Below are 15,841 nucleotides of genomic sequence, written 5' to 3' on the forward strand. Positions count from 1 at the left end.
GTATTTGTCTAAACACCCAGCAATAAGGCGCTTCTGTTTACAGATCTTGCCTGGGAAACATACTTGAAATCATGTTCTCATTATGCTACAAAGGTTCTTAAAAAAAGAAATCGTGTCTTTATTGGACATTCTCTAGTGACAATCTATAAAATAGTCTGTAGATATTTGATTTGATTTCAGGCACTTATGACCCTACCTCCAAGCACTTTGTTTCTCCCATAATTTTAACGGCTTACAACATTGTCTTGTGTCTCCCTCTGGTGGTGTGTAACAGGATCTGCAGCAGAAAAGAGCCCAGCGGAGTGCAGAGGTGCAGTGTGCAGCTGAGGTGGAGCAGGAGAGCCGGAGGCAGACGGGTGTGGGCGGACGAAAGAAGCCACCCAGGATTTCTCTGAGCAACAAAAGCTCAGCCTCAACGAGCAACAACAGCCCGATGTCTCCCATAGATGTGAAAGCCAAGAACACAGGTCTGTGTTCCTTTAACTTCATATACATCATTCATTTACATTCATCCTTCTCATATGATGAGAGAACTCATTTGAACTTATTAGGAAAGAAAATAAGAAAGTCATTATCTTTGAATGATTTGTGGATAACTAAAATCATCATCATCGGCCCCCCATCCCGTATCAAAGACATCCAGAATTTCAACTTCACCGTTGACAGCCACACTCTATCTCCCCCCCCTCACATCCGCAACCTCAGAGTCATCTTCGACAGTCAGCTCAAATTCAACCACCACATCAATCACATCACCAGGGGCCTCATTTATAAAGGGATATACGCTCAAACAATGGCGTACGCCAGTTTCTACGCAATGTTTGCGATTTATAAAATACTAACTTGACGGGAAAATGTGCGGTCCTCCACGCAAACTCTAACCCATGCGTACGCACTAAGTACAACAACGGGAGAGACGAGAAACTGCGACACCGCGTTGGCAGAAGGAAGAATGGAGAGAAATATGTGGAAATAATACCATAAATAAAATGTTACCTCTCATTTATCATATATGAAGAATTCATTTTCAAACATTGATTAAAGCCAATCTTAAAATGATTAAACAAACGCCTGTTTGAGACTCCTCAGTGCACACAAACACATAACTTGGAGAAATAAATAAATACGGATATGTTATTTAAAACCACCTCGAATATGTTGTGTTAATGTTATGAAATGTATTCTCATAAATGATTGCTGCGCACAGCAGATCGACAGCTGGGACACAAACCACCAAATACAAAAACATAATTCAGATCCAGTCGTCATGACTCCACTCCGGAGGGATTCCCATATCATTTCTTACAGTTTCTCATCAAGGGGGGGGTCTCCTGTCCCCGCTACAAACACACTGCATGAGGAAGGCTAGGCCTATGTGTATTTTTTTTGTCATGAACCTTTTTCGGACCACTTATTTATTTATTTTGGTGACGATCCGACCTCCATGCTGCTACTCTGGTTCAAACGGCATCCACCAAACAATATGATTTATCTCCACCTCCCCAAAATAACCAAAATCTGACACGGTGTGAGATGTCTTTTTTAGCTGTTCTGTCGTCATTTCCTGCGATCTTCTTCATGCAGTCAGTCAGAATGAATGAATGGGCGTTTCTTTGACTATTTATAAGCAAATATGGGCGTTACGTGAAGCCCGCAAAAGCGGCACCGCATTTCGAGTCGATTGTGATTTATAAAGGGAAACCGGCGTAGGAAGTGCTGTACGCACTTTCCTCGCCGATGCGCAATGTTTGGTGAATCGGAAAATGTCGGAACATTTCTGCACTTATTTTTTGGAGTTCTACTACGTAAGCAACCTTCCCACGTGAATCCTACGCACGGCCAGTGGCGGCGGGTCATTAGGGGCAGGTGGGGCACAGCCCCACCTAGTGTCAGAAGAAAGTATTACAAATAATGATTACAAAAAAATACTAAAAAATAAATAAAAAAACATATAAAATTTATTTTAAGGTCATGTTTAATAATCTGATTCGTCTGTACATTTCTGTTTTAGTCTGTGTTCTTCTAATTAGTGTCTAGAGTGCCGTTTTGAGCTGTTTAGAGCCATGTGGGACAAAACCCGATCCTGCCCCTCCCTCTCACAGTCTAAGTGAACGGTGATTGTAAAAACTACACTGCGCATGCTCAGAATATTTTTCTATTTAATGTGTGTGGCAAAAAAATAATGACCGTAGGGGCATAGTGCTCCCATCCCCACCATACGTCATCTCACATAATTCAGAATTGATTGGCTGTAAGTACTCACGTGTGCAGTGCTGCGAAACGTCACGTGTAGTTTGAAGAGGAGACACAAGAGGAGAGAGCAGCATATAGCTAACATCACCAGCGATTAAAAGAAGTAAAAAACTGAAAGAAAATGAATGAAGTTGACCATTTACTGGAGCACACATTTGAGACACTTAGTCTCGGAGAGAAACTGGAGGTAAAGCGCCTCGGTGCCCACCATCCACCGGATTTCCAAATGGTCCAGACTGCGGGCAAAGTTAAACGTGGGTTTAACGCTGAGTGGTTTGCTAAAAAGAAATGGCTAACGTCGAGCATCCAGAAGAATTCCCTCTTTTGCTTTCCTTGCCTGCTTTTTGGTGAAGATCAAGGTACTTGGTCGAGGACAGGTTACAAGGACTTAAAGCATCTTTCGGAGAGGACAATGAAGCATGAGAGCAGCAACAGTCATTTGGAAAATGCCGTAAAATTGGGATTACTTGGAAGGGTGAATGTTGCAGCTCAGATTGACAGCGCCTACAGACGCGGCATTGATTCTCATAATAGGAAGGTGGAAGAAAACAGGTACGTGCTTGGTCGGATCATCACCTGTATTAAACTGTGTGGGAAATGTGAGACAGCACTGCGGGGCCACAACGAGTCGGCGGACTCTCTGAATCCAGGGATATTCAGGTCAATTTTCGAGACAATGTGTGAGGGCGATTCCAGGCTTCAACGGCACTACGAAGCTCAGCTTGTTTTCAAAGGGACATCAAGCACCATACAGAATGAACTCTTGGACTGCATGTATGATGTGTACAGGGAGGAAATAGCCAAGCAAGTGGACAACACATCATTTGTTGCCGTTCAGGCCGACGAGACAACCGATGTCTCCTGTAAATCGCAAATGGTGATTGTGCTGCGATACATTATGCCTGACCTCACAGTTACAGAGCGTTTTTTGGAGTTTGTGGAAGTAAAGGACAAAACTGGTGTAGGTCTCTCTAACAGCATCAAGGCTGTTCTGGAACCCCTGAAGTTGAAAGAAAAGCTAATCGCTCAGACCTATGACGGGGCGGCCGTCATGAGCGGTAACGTGCGCGGGGTACAGACGGTGATGAAGGAGACGTACCCAAACGCTCAGTTTGTTCACTGCTACGCCCACCAACTGAACCTGACCCTGCAGCAACTGTGTTCAGCAAGGATGAGCATCCTGAAGGTGTTTTTTGCAGATCTAACTGCTTTTTCCACTTTTTTCTCCGGTGCTCCAAAACGTGTTGCAGCTCTTGCAGAGGCAACACAGAGATGCATCCCACGGCCACCGGCTGTGAGATGGAACTTTAAAATCAGAACTGTGAACGCGGTTTGGGAGACCCGAGATGCACTACTTCAGTGTATGAAGCATATACGCGCACAACCAGGATGGGATGCGGTCACCATAAGTGAGGCATACGGCCTGTCAAAGAAACTGCTGGACCGAGCATTTATGCAGCTCCTGGAGTTTTTTTTCGTTGCTTATGCCAGAAGTGGATGTTCTATACAACACTCTGCAAAAACGAAGCATCGATGCACCTGGGATCAACAGCGCGCTCTGCCGTTTCAAGGAAAATGTTCAGAAAATGAGGCAGAAAACTGATGCATTGGCCGCCACTGCTCATGATGGAACAGACGAGCCAGGCCGACGAGTCAGCAGCACAGCGCCGGTGATGAAGGAGGCTTGTGACACAGTCATCTCACAGGTGGAACAGAGGTTCTCACAGAGTGACCATTTGATCGCTGCAAAGCTTGTTGACAGCTCATTCTTCCCACAGCATGTCCTGTCATTTCCTACACCTGAGCTTGACTGCGCCGTGAAACTGTGGCCTGCGTTGGGAAACAAGGAGAAGTTGAAGTCTGAGCTGACCACGCTCTACCGCCACAGTGAGCTTCACACTGGAAACACTGCCCTGTCTCTGTTGAAATCCATTCACGAGAACAACTTGGAGGAAACGTTTGCTGAGACTGTTATTTTGGTCAAAATAATAGTGACAACTCCGATGACGACATCCGAGTCAGAGAGGAACTTTCCACCCTCAAAAGGATAAAGACTTTCACTCGCAACACCATGGGACAGCCGCGACTTAACGCATTGGCCATGCTTTCAATTGAAAGCCAGTTGATCCAGCAACTACAGGACTTCATCCCCAAAGTGATAGACACATTCTGTCAGAGGAAGGACCGCCGTGCCGCTTTTCTTTTCAAGTGAGCCTTCAGCTTTGGTAAGTTCATTTATGTCATATATTTTGTTGATCTTTTGTGTTTTGCCTCTGCTGGATCGATTGATATTGTGACCTCGATGATGAGTGTCTGTGTTTTCCTTATATTTAAAGTCTATGGTGTTTTAATGCTAAAGCATTACGGTTGTTGTTATTGTTAAGAATTACTTTGTGATGGTGACCTTTACTCCATGTATGAAGGTGCATTACTATGACATCCCCACGCTGTGTACGTAAATGTATGCGCTCAGTGTTGCTCCTGTGGTCTTCAGTATGTAATTTGACACTCCCCCCTCTCTCTCTCCCTCCCCCCCTCTCTCTGTCCCCCCCTCTCTCTCTCCTCCCTCTCTCTGTCCCCCCCCCCCCTCTCTCTCTCTCTCCCGACCTCTTTCTGCCCCCCCAGTTTTGTACACCTAGAAACGCCACTGCGCACGGCGTTATAAATGAGGCCCCAGGACCGCCTTTTTCCACCTCAAAAACATTGCCCGTCTCCGCCCATCACTTTCCTCCTCTGCTGCTGAGACCCTGATTCATGCATTCATCACATCACGACTCGACTACTGCAATAGCATCCTCTACGGCAGGGGTCTCAGACTCCATTTACCTGGGGGCCGCTGGACGTAGAGTCTGGGCAAGTCTGGGCCCGCTTCAAGTATTCCATTTAAAAAATACAACATTAACAGTTCTTCAACATCTTCTTAACATGAACGGTTCTTCACAACATAACTATTTACAGTTGCTCTTGCCTACTCCTTGCTGGTAGAGACCTGGCAGCGCTTCCTCTCACACAGCTGAGCCACATTTGGTTTGAGGGAGGAAGCAGTTGAAACCCTTAGTATGGCTTGAAGATGTTCATCAGTAAGTCTGGACCTGTACTTTGACTTATTGAAGTTCATGGTGGAGAGGAGCTGTTCATGGTGGAGAGGAGCTGCTCCCAAAAAGGCACATGGTCCACTTGAACATCCTGGAAAGCTCAGGGAAGGAGGGGGGCAATTCTCTCATGAACTGTCCAAGCTTGTCTGCTTTCCCATTCACTTCCCTGAACTTGGCTTTGAGCTCAGAATTGCACTGCAGGTCAATGAGCTCCATTTGAAGCACACCAGGGGCATTTTCCACATCAAAGGAGAAGGGGTCTGCAAACATTTGGAAAGTGGCTCTGTGTGTCTTGAAGTCTGCAAACCGCTGATCAAATTCCTCCTGTAGCTTCACAATGGCATCAACATACTTCTCACCACTGAATGCTGTGCCCTTGTCCATGAGAGCCTTGTATGCTGAGGGAGCTGGGCTTTCCATAACACCAGTTTTGTAGAGAATGCTTTGACATTGTCATATGCTGCACTGACAAGCTGGCCCTAGCCCTGCAACTTCTTATTCAGTGCATTCAGCTCCTGCGTGATGTGAACAAGAAAAGCTAAGTCCATGAGCCATTTGGGATCACTCAGCTCGGGAACAGCCATCCCACCCTTCTCCAGCATGAATACTTTCAGTTCTGTTCTCAACTCAAAAAACCTCTTCAGGACGTTTCCCCTGCTGAGCCAACGCACCTCTGTGAAGTAGAGCACATCCTCATATTCTGACTCAATTTCCTCCAAAAAAGCACGGAACTGGCGGTGCTTTAAGCCCCTGGATCTGATATGGTTGATGCATTTCACAACAACAGACATCACATTGTCAAACTTCAAGCATTTGCTGCAAAGGGCCTGCTGATGGATAATGCAGTGCAGAGCAATAGCCTCCTCCACACCCTCCTCCTCCAGTTTTCTTTGAACAAGTGCCACCAGCCCATTTTTCCTCCCTGTCATTGATGGCGCTCCGTCGGTCGTAATTCCAACAAACCTCTTCCATGGCAGACCAATATCCGCAATGGCATCACACAGTTGCTGGAATATCTCCTGAGCGGTGGTCTGGCCATGCATTGGTTTCACTGTAAGCAACTCCTCTGTCACTTCAAACTTGTCATCAACACCACGGACCAGGGTCGGCGTCATGGGGGGTCATTCGCGGGGCATGCCCCCCCAAATGAGTCACTGTGCCCCCCCAACGCAGGGTGGGCAAGCCTTGCCACTTTGCCGTTTAAAAAAAAAAATCATATAAGTGAAAACGTTTCCAAATAAATACATCAGAAATAAAGAATACAAATATAAAACACAGCCTGAGGTGTGCTCACTGCTGTTCTCTGATTGGTGTGTTGCTTGACCAATGACCCCCGACCTTTGTTTTGTTATCATTACGTGGCTGTGTGTTTAGATGAAAGCCCGGTGGCGATCTGTTCATCTGTTATACTGATTATACAGAGTAAAGCCATCGAAAATAATATGATATACAGTACAGTACAAGTACATGGGTCTCTGTGTTTCATTCAAGCTCGGCTCTGTGTGTGTGTGGCACGAGCGCATTTTGTCAGTGCGCAAGCGGTAACGTGGAATGTTGATGTTAGCATCTGGTTAGCTAGCTATGCTAACGGATATAAAGAGCTGTTTCTACACCAAGGTGGAGGAGAGTCCTCTCCTGTCAGACTGTGAGGATCTTATAACGTCAGCTCAGTGTGGTAAGGACTCTCTCAGTGTTTAGATAGTTCACTTTAGTGTAAGTTATCTCAGTGGGTCTCAAACGGTTTGGTCACCATTTATGTAAACAAGTATTTGCGAGGAATACCTTTATATGATCATTATAGTTATTAAAGAATAAGATAATAAATAAAAAACGGGTATGAAATACTACAGGACAGTAACACAAGAATACAGTTTACAAGATGAGTGATTAGTAAAATATCCATAAAGAAAAAGTAAATCTGTGTACAGTTCTGTTTCATATGGATGCTGAGAGATGTAGGCTATCCATAGATCTCCTAATGTTGCTCTCAAAGTGCACCAGATTGATGCATTTAACTACAATATTTTTAAAATAATCTTCCCGGGGGAGCATGCCCCCAGACCCTCCTAGAGGAGGTTAGGTCCACCCCCACCTAAAACATGTTCACATGGATAGGATACTAAATACATTTGCACCCTTTTTATATTGTGGCCTATGTCCATATATGTTTCTGTTTTGGTGGTCGTGCCACAACCATGCATGTCTGCACATGTCATAGGTGCGCTATACAATAGCACTACACCCTGCAATGTGTGTGAAAGACAACAGACTTTACAGCATGTTTTTTGAAGTTGCGTTGGTGTTTGTGGGTTGGTTGTTGACGGCAGTGTGTGCCCCCCCCTTTGTAAATGATTTTCCCCCCATTCGATTTGTTCTAGAGCCGACCCTGCCATGGACATACATTGCGAGCTGAGCGGTGTCAGTGATGTCCGTGCTCTCATCAAGAGCCACAGAGTATGCACGGAAAAGTTTGGCTTTGTCGCACAGCTGATCATATATGTCACTTGATAAGTCAGAAATGCGCTCTGCCACTGTGTTAGCTGACAGGCTGATGTTGTTAAACTGACCCTTCTTTTCCGGACAGACTATACTTGCAGCCTGCAACATGCACTTTTTTATAAACTCGCCTTCCGTAAACGGCTTTCCCGCCTTAGCAATCATCTCACTCACCACATAGCTAGCTTCGACTGCTAAATCAGCCTCATTGCTTCCTTTCTTGAAGAGATTTTGTTGCTTCCTTAGACATTTTTTTAGCTCTGTGACTCTTTTCTCTCTCTCGTCTCCCAGGTATTTTGCATACTCTGCATGTTTAGTTGAGTAGTGACGTTTGACGTTATACTCCTTGTATACAGCGATTTTCTCTGTGCATATAAGGATATATATTTCCCCTGTACTCGACAAAAAAATATTCAGTCTCCCACTTCTCCTGAAATCTTCTGTGGTCATCATCGACTTTTCTTTTCCCTGAAAGTGTTGATGTAGACATGACTGGGCGATATATTTAACTTCCACTCTGTGTCACTTTTGGATCACTCGCTGCACGCATTTGATTGACTTGGCGGAGTTCCCTCGGAGGGGGGAGGGGCGAGGGGGGAGGGGCGAGGGAACTGCGCTCAGCAGTTCCCTGCCAGCAGTGAAAAACAATTAAAATTTGAAAACGTAAACGCGAGGGCCAGATTAACATTATTACATGATATCAACAACGGGGCCACGAGAAACTGTCTCGCGGGCCGCGTCTGGCCCGCGTCTGGCCCGCGGGCCTGGAGTCTGAGACACCTGCTCTACGGCATACCATCCAACTTCCTCAATAAACTCCAACATATCCAGAACTCTGCTGTCCGCCTCCTCACCCACACCCGCTCCCGAGACCACATCACTGCCGTCCTCCAGAACCTCCACTGGCTCCCCGTCTGTCAAAGAATCAACTTCAAAGTCCTCCTGATTACTCACAAAGCCCTCAACAATCAGGCCCCCCCCCCTACCTCACAGACCTGCTGCACCACCACGCCCCTTCCCGCTGCCTCCGCTCATCAGAAGCCAACCTCCTATCCATCCCCACCCGCATCAATCACCGGACCTGGGGGGACAGAGCCTTCTCCGTCGCTGCCCCCTCCCTCTGGAACTCACTCCCCCAACCCATCAGAGACTGCACTGACCTCACCACCTTCAAAAAACTTACAAAAACTCACCTCTTCAATCTGGCTTTTAATGTGTGATTGTTTTTGTATTATTTGACTTTAACTTTAACTATGTATTTATTTGTTGTTCCTTCCTTTTCTTTTCCCTTCACTATATCTGTAAAGCGTCTTTGAGCACCTGTAAAAGCGCTAACAAATTAAATCTATTATTATTATTATAAAAGTCTGGAATTCACCCAAAACTACTGCAAAAGTTCTGCAGCAGGAGTGAAGAAGACATTAAGCTTGACATTTGTAATACCTGCAAGTCAAAAATAAGCCATAGAGGAACTCTACTAAAACATGTTAGATATAGTGGTTATATACTAAAAGTGTAGGAGCAAACACAATATCTGTGGCTTAAAGCCCATCTCTGCTCCGCGCCGTCCTTTAGATGAGCCTGGTCAGATTGATAAAAGAGGGAGTTCAGCACACCGGCATAAAAGTTCTAACAATAATCTGATTTTAATGGTAAAAAACACAATACGAAATACAGAGTGCCCTGAAACAGAACACTCCGGGCTCCCCGCTCTACTGCCGTGCGATACAGGTATCGGGACCAGCCAGTCAGAAACAGGGGGCATTTTGCATGACGACACAACAGTATATATGGACATATTTGGGGTGGAGATCCACTTCTTATCTTCCACCGGACCCAACTCCTTTAATTTCCCAGGGAAGGTTTCACACAAACTATTCTTTTAAAACAATCAAACATTGTACACAGATATATTGGTGCTTGGGATTATTCCCAGCAAGGAACCTTGAAAAAAGAACATGTGTGTGTGTTAGTGAGGGAAAGTGTATGTGTGTGTGTGTGCATGCTGATATCTGGGTTAAGGAGTTTATGTGTGTGTGCTGCATGAAGACAGGAGGAGGTGTGTGTGTGTCAGGGTCTCTGGGTCATGGAGTGTAAGTAAGAAGGTTTAGATATATAGGATTACTTTAAACAGTCCCAAATAATACATGTTCACTTCAATACAGTTCAAGATAATACCTGTTTACTTTAATACAGTTTAGAACAATATCTGGGTGCTTTAAAAGTAACATTTAAGCTTGAGCACTTTTATTTTGAAGTTTGAGAGAAAGTTAGAGAAGGTCCTGTAACTTTGTGCAACTTGGTCCAAATGATCTAATATTTAGTGTTTTATTATGGACACGTTTCTTAAATGTTTGTGCTGGCTGTCAACTATTGTTCTTGCAAATAAAGCACAATTAAATCACTGCATCTCCTATTTTGAACATAGAAAAATACGATTAGGACGTAAATGTGTAATAAATGTGTTTTTATGTGTTCCCACAGACTCTAATTTGAATGTTGTTTCTGAATTGGAGCTAAGCTTCAGAGCCATTTCCCCAGCTCTGTCCAATCACAGAGGCTCTCAATGTTCCCAGGTAAATAACAGTGTATCTTCACAGCTTTGCTCTCTACTTGCTTCCTTCTCTACACTTTCCTTTCTCCTTATATTTGACAACCCTCTCTGTGTTTCCCTCTCAGGATCAGGAGGACAGAGCAGAGGTCGACCTGGAGCAGCAGCATCAGCACAATGACAGGAGATTAATTCGTAAAGAGAGAGCTCGTCTTGCTGCCACCCAAGCAAACATTTCAGATGTATGTACTTTGTTGTGAACTTAAAGGTGGGGTAGGTAAGTTTCAGAAACCGGCTCGAGTGCACTACAATTTGAAAGTACACAGCCGAAAAGAATCCGCCCCTTCCTTCAGACTTCCTTACAGAGCACCTCCTCCAACACACATGAACGCGCACATGACGTCAGCAGACTGGTGAAAGTGGCCGCCTGTTGCTGGCGAGTCATTGAAGTACTGCTGCAATGCACGCGATACATTTGTGCGTGCACGAGATACATTTGTGCGTGCACGAGATGGAAGGCTGACAGACAGGGCGGCAATCCAATCCATTTAGCCGGGCCGGCTAAATGGATTGGTTGTACTTTTTACAGTACCACGGCTTCCACAGATGACATTTTTTTTTATGGATTTTTTGTCAAAGCACTTCAGATATTCATTGCTATCGGGATGTTAAGAGCATTCCATGGAATATAACAAAAAGTGTATCTCGAGCCGGTTTCTCAAATGTACCTACCCCACCTTTAATACATGGTTAAAGTAATGATTGGTCAAAACTCTTGATTGACAGATCTCTCCCTCTGGTGGTGTGTTGCAGGAACTGCAGCGGAGGGTTGCAGAGGCTCAGCACATAGCTGTGGTGGAGCTGGAGAGCCTGAGGCCAACGGGTGTTGTCGGACGCAAAAAAACACCAAGGATTTGTCTGGCTAACAAAAGCCCAGCCTCACCGAGCAACAACAGCCCAATGTCACCAAGAGATGTGAAAGCCAAGAACACAGGTGGGCCTTATTAAATGCCAAAATATCCACTAAAGGTTGCTAAAAGAACCCTGTAATAAGATAAGATAAGATAGTACTTTATTGATCCCAATTTGGGACATTTTTGATTTTGATTTGTAATAACTGTAAATGTTTCCTCAGACTCAAATTTGAATGTTGTAACTGAGTTTGGGGAGCTCTCCAGCTTCAGAGCTGTTTCCCCTGCTTTGTCCAACTGCAGAGGCTCCCAGTGTTCCCAGGTAAATGATTAAAAACCTCTAACTACCCTTTAATGATCTTAATTATTTACAAGTAGTCCATCAGCAAGTGCACATTTCTGAAGCAGTTGTTTATATGCTCCAGTTCTAAGTGTGTTTGGTAATTCCAGGAGATCCTACAGAGGTCAGTGAGTGTGGAGGACCAGCGTCAGGGGGCTCTGTCCAGCAGGACTCCATCTAAAACCACGCTCAACGAGCTGCTGGACACCCTGAAGCTGCTAGAGTCGGAGCCGCAGAGGCTGTCGGAGCCAAAGTGCTACACTAAAGAGAAATACGCCTGGATAGATGAGGTGAGAATTCGTCAATACAACATGTTCATAACTGAAGTATTCAGAGTGCTAACCTTCAGCCAGAGTGTAATGAAAAGGGTGTGAACTCATCACTAAAAACTAAAAGACAATTAAATACGAAAGAAATTGAGTAAATTATACAACTCAAATAGGATGAAATAATGATTACTGAAATAGCGATTGTTAGATAAATTGCCAGTGATGTCCCAAATGTAACATGCGTCTCCACTGTGTCTGATCAAAGGATGTGGACTCCAACTCTCTGACCACTGATAACCTGGAGCGGCACGGTCAGCTTAGCCTCCACCCTGCACTGCCTGATGGGGCCGCCCTGCTCTCTGAGGCCAAGCTGCAGAGCATCATGAGCTTCCTGGATGAGATGGAGAAGTCTGAACTGGAAAGACCTCGCTCTGTCACTTCAGGGTCGCACAGAGAGGTCGGCATCTGGCACTTGTCTGATAATGTTCATCCTGTTGTTGATGGATTTCCTGAATAATGAAAAATGCCAAAAGGTTTAAAAAGTCTGGACTTCCTGTTGAATGCAGCCTGTGTTTTCTCAGGCTGTGCTGTCTGAGGAGGAGCTGGTTGGAGTGGAGCAGGCGTCTGCCACTGCTGCTGAGGTCACTGGCTCCATGATGCGAATCAAGCTTGAGCTGGAGGAGAAGAAGCGCACTGTCAACATGCTGCAGACCGCTCTGGTAGGGGAAATGAACACGCATAATACAGCAGTTTAAAGGGGACATCCATTTTTTTGTATTCATACATGTTATTACTATGGTCCTCGACCAGGGGTCGGCAACCTTTTTGATATGAAGTGCCATTTAAAAAAAATATATATATTATCAGCGTGCCAACGATCGAGAATTATCAACGGGGGGGGGGTTGAGGAGCTTGACGCTCCTGAACTATCAGCAGGAGGGCGGGGGAGCCTCGCTACGGGGAAGCATGTGTGGACCTGTCAGCGCAACTTACATGATGCCGAATTTAACAAACACATTTAAATAATTGGTTTAAACGGCATAATAATAAGGGTGATTGTCCGTTCTGTGATTCTCCAGAACACACATGTTATGATATTAGGGTCATGCAGAGTGAGATGAGATTGCTGTCCCTTTAAGAGGTGTGTGTGTTCTAGCATTACTATACTTGTGGGGACCTAAATCTGTTTACACAGTCACGTTTGGGGACTCGCCTCCCTTATGGGGACAAATTGGAGGTCCCCATAAGGGGAATCATTAATTTTAGGGTGAAGACTTGGTTAGGTTTAGGGTAAGGGTTAGGGTTAGGCATGTGTTGGTTATGGTTAAGGTTAGAATAAGTCTCCAGGAAATGCATGTAAGTCAATGTAATGTCCCCTGAAGTGATGTATACATGGTGTGTGTGTGGTCCCCACTAGGGATGAGGAAGTGCCACACACATCAGTTGGAATTGGTAATAATTATAAATGGTTTTATTGTAACAGGGTGGAACAAAATGGCAGGCAGGCAGCCTGAAACAAACAAAGTGGCCACAAGGGCGCAAGTTTAAATGAACAACCAAACAAAGGGAGGACTCTAAAAAGGGAGCCTGTTTACATACAAAGAAATAGATAATAACGGAACTAAATAGAAACTAAAACCCTCACTATAAAAGTGGTACAGACTAACAAAGGGAGGCTGTAAGAAAACACAGCTAAGGTAAAGGACAACAGTCAAACAATACTACACTAATCTAAGCACATCTAATCACAACAATCCTGACAAACACAGACCACACGAGTTAACCACTGTTAACAGCTTTGCACACAAACTAGCAACTAGCGAGAGGCGTCTGTTCACTCAACAGAGCCTCTAGTGCAGGGGTGCCCAACCTTTTTTGAACCGAGAGCTACTTTTAAAGTTGCCAGTCTGCCGAGATCTACCAGTCCAAATAGAGAGGCGTAGCCATTACTGACAGCCTACTACCAGGTGAATACACACTTCTACTTGTATAAAACTGACCTTTGTACGATTAATACTTCATAAAATACTGCAGATCCTTTATCTTACCTCTTTCTAATCTACACACATACAAGTATTTAACTGAAGTTACACAACAGTGTTGTTGATACAGAGTTGGAGTTTATTCACACGTCACTACAGTGGGTAATGTTTTCAAGAAAGATTGAACAGTGCTGCCACATATGACACAGGAAAAAAAGAAAAGACTCTGAACCCTTTCTTTGCCATTATATAAAAATAGTGTTGCTACAAAAGTATAAATGAGGCTTACTAATAAGACAACTCAGATCTGAAGCTACACAGGAATCTGCTGCCAACGTGCAATAAAAAAGACAAAATTAATAGAATCAAACCATTTTTTTGTTGCATTTTAGTAGAGTATAAAAATAAATGCCTTTTTAAAATAGGATGCAAGCAACACTAGTTTCTTAACCTGAATTGATAATAGACTATAATCAATTTAAGTTTGCATTATTTTACCATTTTGTACAATAATTATAATGAATAAGTTCAAACAGCTTACAGCTGATTAATAACGGTATCTAACTTGAGTTTTTATCATATCAAAAACCTGTTGAAATGCTGCTGTTATTTTTATTACGCATCGGCAGCCTCCAGGAAAGCTTCTTTCACAACTTCGCCGTCTTTGAAATACTTCATGTGTTTCGCAAGAACGTGACTGACACGATAAGATGCTATGGTAGCAGCCTTGCTCTTGTTGTTGACCTGGTGGAAATGAACTGCTGTGCATTTAGCTGTCCTTTCAGGCCCCTCCCCTTTTGGAGCGTAGGGCAGAATTAGGAGGGAGTTCCGTCTCGTAGCGTTTGTGCACTGTTTTGAAATGCCGCTCCTAAATTACCCTTCTTCGATAAAGCCACGCTCGCATTGCAGATGAGACAGATGGACTTTGAATTTGAATAGATACAAAAATAATCATCCTCCCACTCGGAGTGAAAATTATATATGTTTTGCTTCTGCCATAATTGCGGTCTTGTGTGTGTGCGGATTGTCACTCCTACGGACAACGTTAGCGAACTAGTGCACTGCCCACTGCTCACCAGCCACGCCCTGACACATGGGGTCACGCCGGCCAATCACAAAGCTTTGATGCGTTCAAGTGCATTATTCTGGCACAGGAAGATTATGTTACAGGACATTAACGATAAAACAGAATGTTGTTGTTCTATTTTTAGACACATCTCGCGATCGACTGGGAATCTCCCCGCGATCGACCGGTCGATCGCGGGGAGATTCCCGACTGGTTGGGCACCCCTGCCCTAGAGTGATGATTGTCCCCAGGCTTTGTAGTCATCTCCAGCAGGTGTGCGCCGGCTGTGCGCTGCGATTGGAGTGCGTCGGGCCCGGCGTGCTCCAATCACAATCTTCAGGGGGCGGACCAGGAGATGGCAGCCAATGACGTCAGGGCAACCGCACAGCTCATTTGCATATAACACAGCTTAACACAATCAAGACTGTGTGTGTGTGTGTGTGTGTGTGTGTGTGTGTGTGTGTGTGTGTGTGTGTGTGTGTGTGTGTGTGTGTGTGTGTGTGTGTGTGTGTGTGTGTGTGTGTGTGTGTGTGTGTGTGTGTGTGTGTGTGTGTGTGTGTGGTGTGTGTGTGTGTGTGTGTGTGTGTGTGTGTGTGTGTGTGTGTGTGTGTGTGTGTTGTGTGTGTGTGTGTGTGTGTGTGTGTGTGGTGGTGTGTGTGTGTGTGTGTGTGTGTGTGTGTGTGTGTGTGTGTGTGTGTGTGTGTGTGTGTGTGTGTGTGTGTGTGTGTGTTTGTTGTGATGTGTAGTGTGATTCTGGCCGTTGCCACGCGGCAGCAGAAACACAGAGGTCTGTGCTGTATTTTGTGAAACGGAAGAACAGCTAAATAAATGCAACGGCCCTCCCAAGAAGAGGCTCGCCTCTCTCCAGTCATTAAGCT

At 44.8% G+C, this 15,841-nt stretch overlaps 1 protein-coding gene across 1 annotated transcript in view; it reads left to right on the forward strand.

The window, feature by feature from the left end:
* The window catches only part of cep131 (centrosomal protein 131), a 35,756-nt gene that overhangs the window by 5,341 nt on the left and 14,574 nt on the right, over positions 1 to 15,841 (forward strand). The window contains 8 exon segments of the mRNA XM_034227529.1: positions 275 to 467; positions 10,329 to 10,420; positions 10,524 to 10,637; positions 11,209 to 11,389; positions 11,531 to 11,628; positions 11,757 to 11,936; positions 12,181 to 12,372; positions 12,497 to 12,634. Of these exon segments, the coding sequence (XP_034083420.1) occupies positions 275 to 467; positions 10,329 to 10,420; positions 10,524 to 10,637; positions 11,209 to 11,389; positions 11,531 to 11,628; positions 11,757 to 11,936; positions 12,181 to 12,372; positions 12,497 to 12,634 (1,188 nt within the window).

Source organism: Gymnodraco acuticeps, unplaced genomic scaffold, assembly GCF_902827175.1.
Source record: "Gymnodraco acuticeps unplaced genomic scaffold, fGymAcu1.1, whole genome shotgun sequence".
NCBI classification, from domain to species: Eukaryota; Metazoa; Chordata; class Actinopteri; order Perciformes; family Bathydraconidae; genus Gymnodraco; species Gymnodraco acuticeps.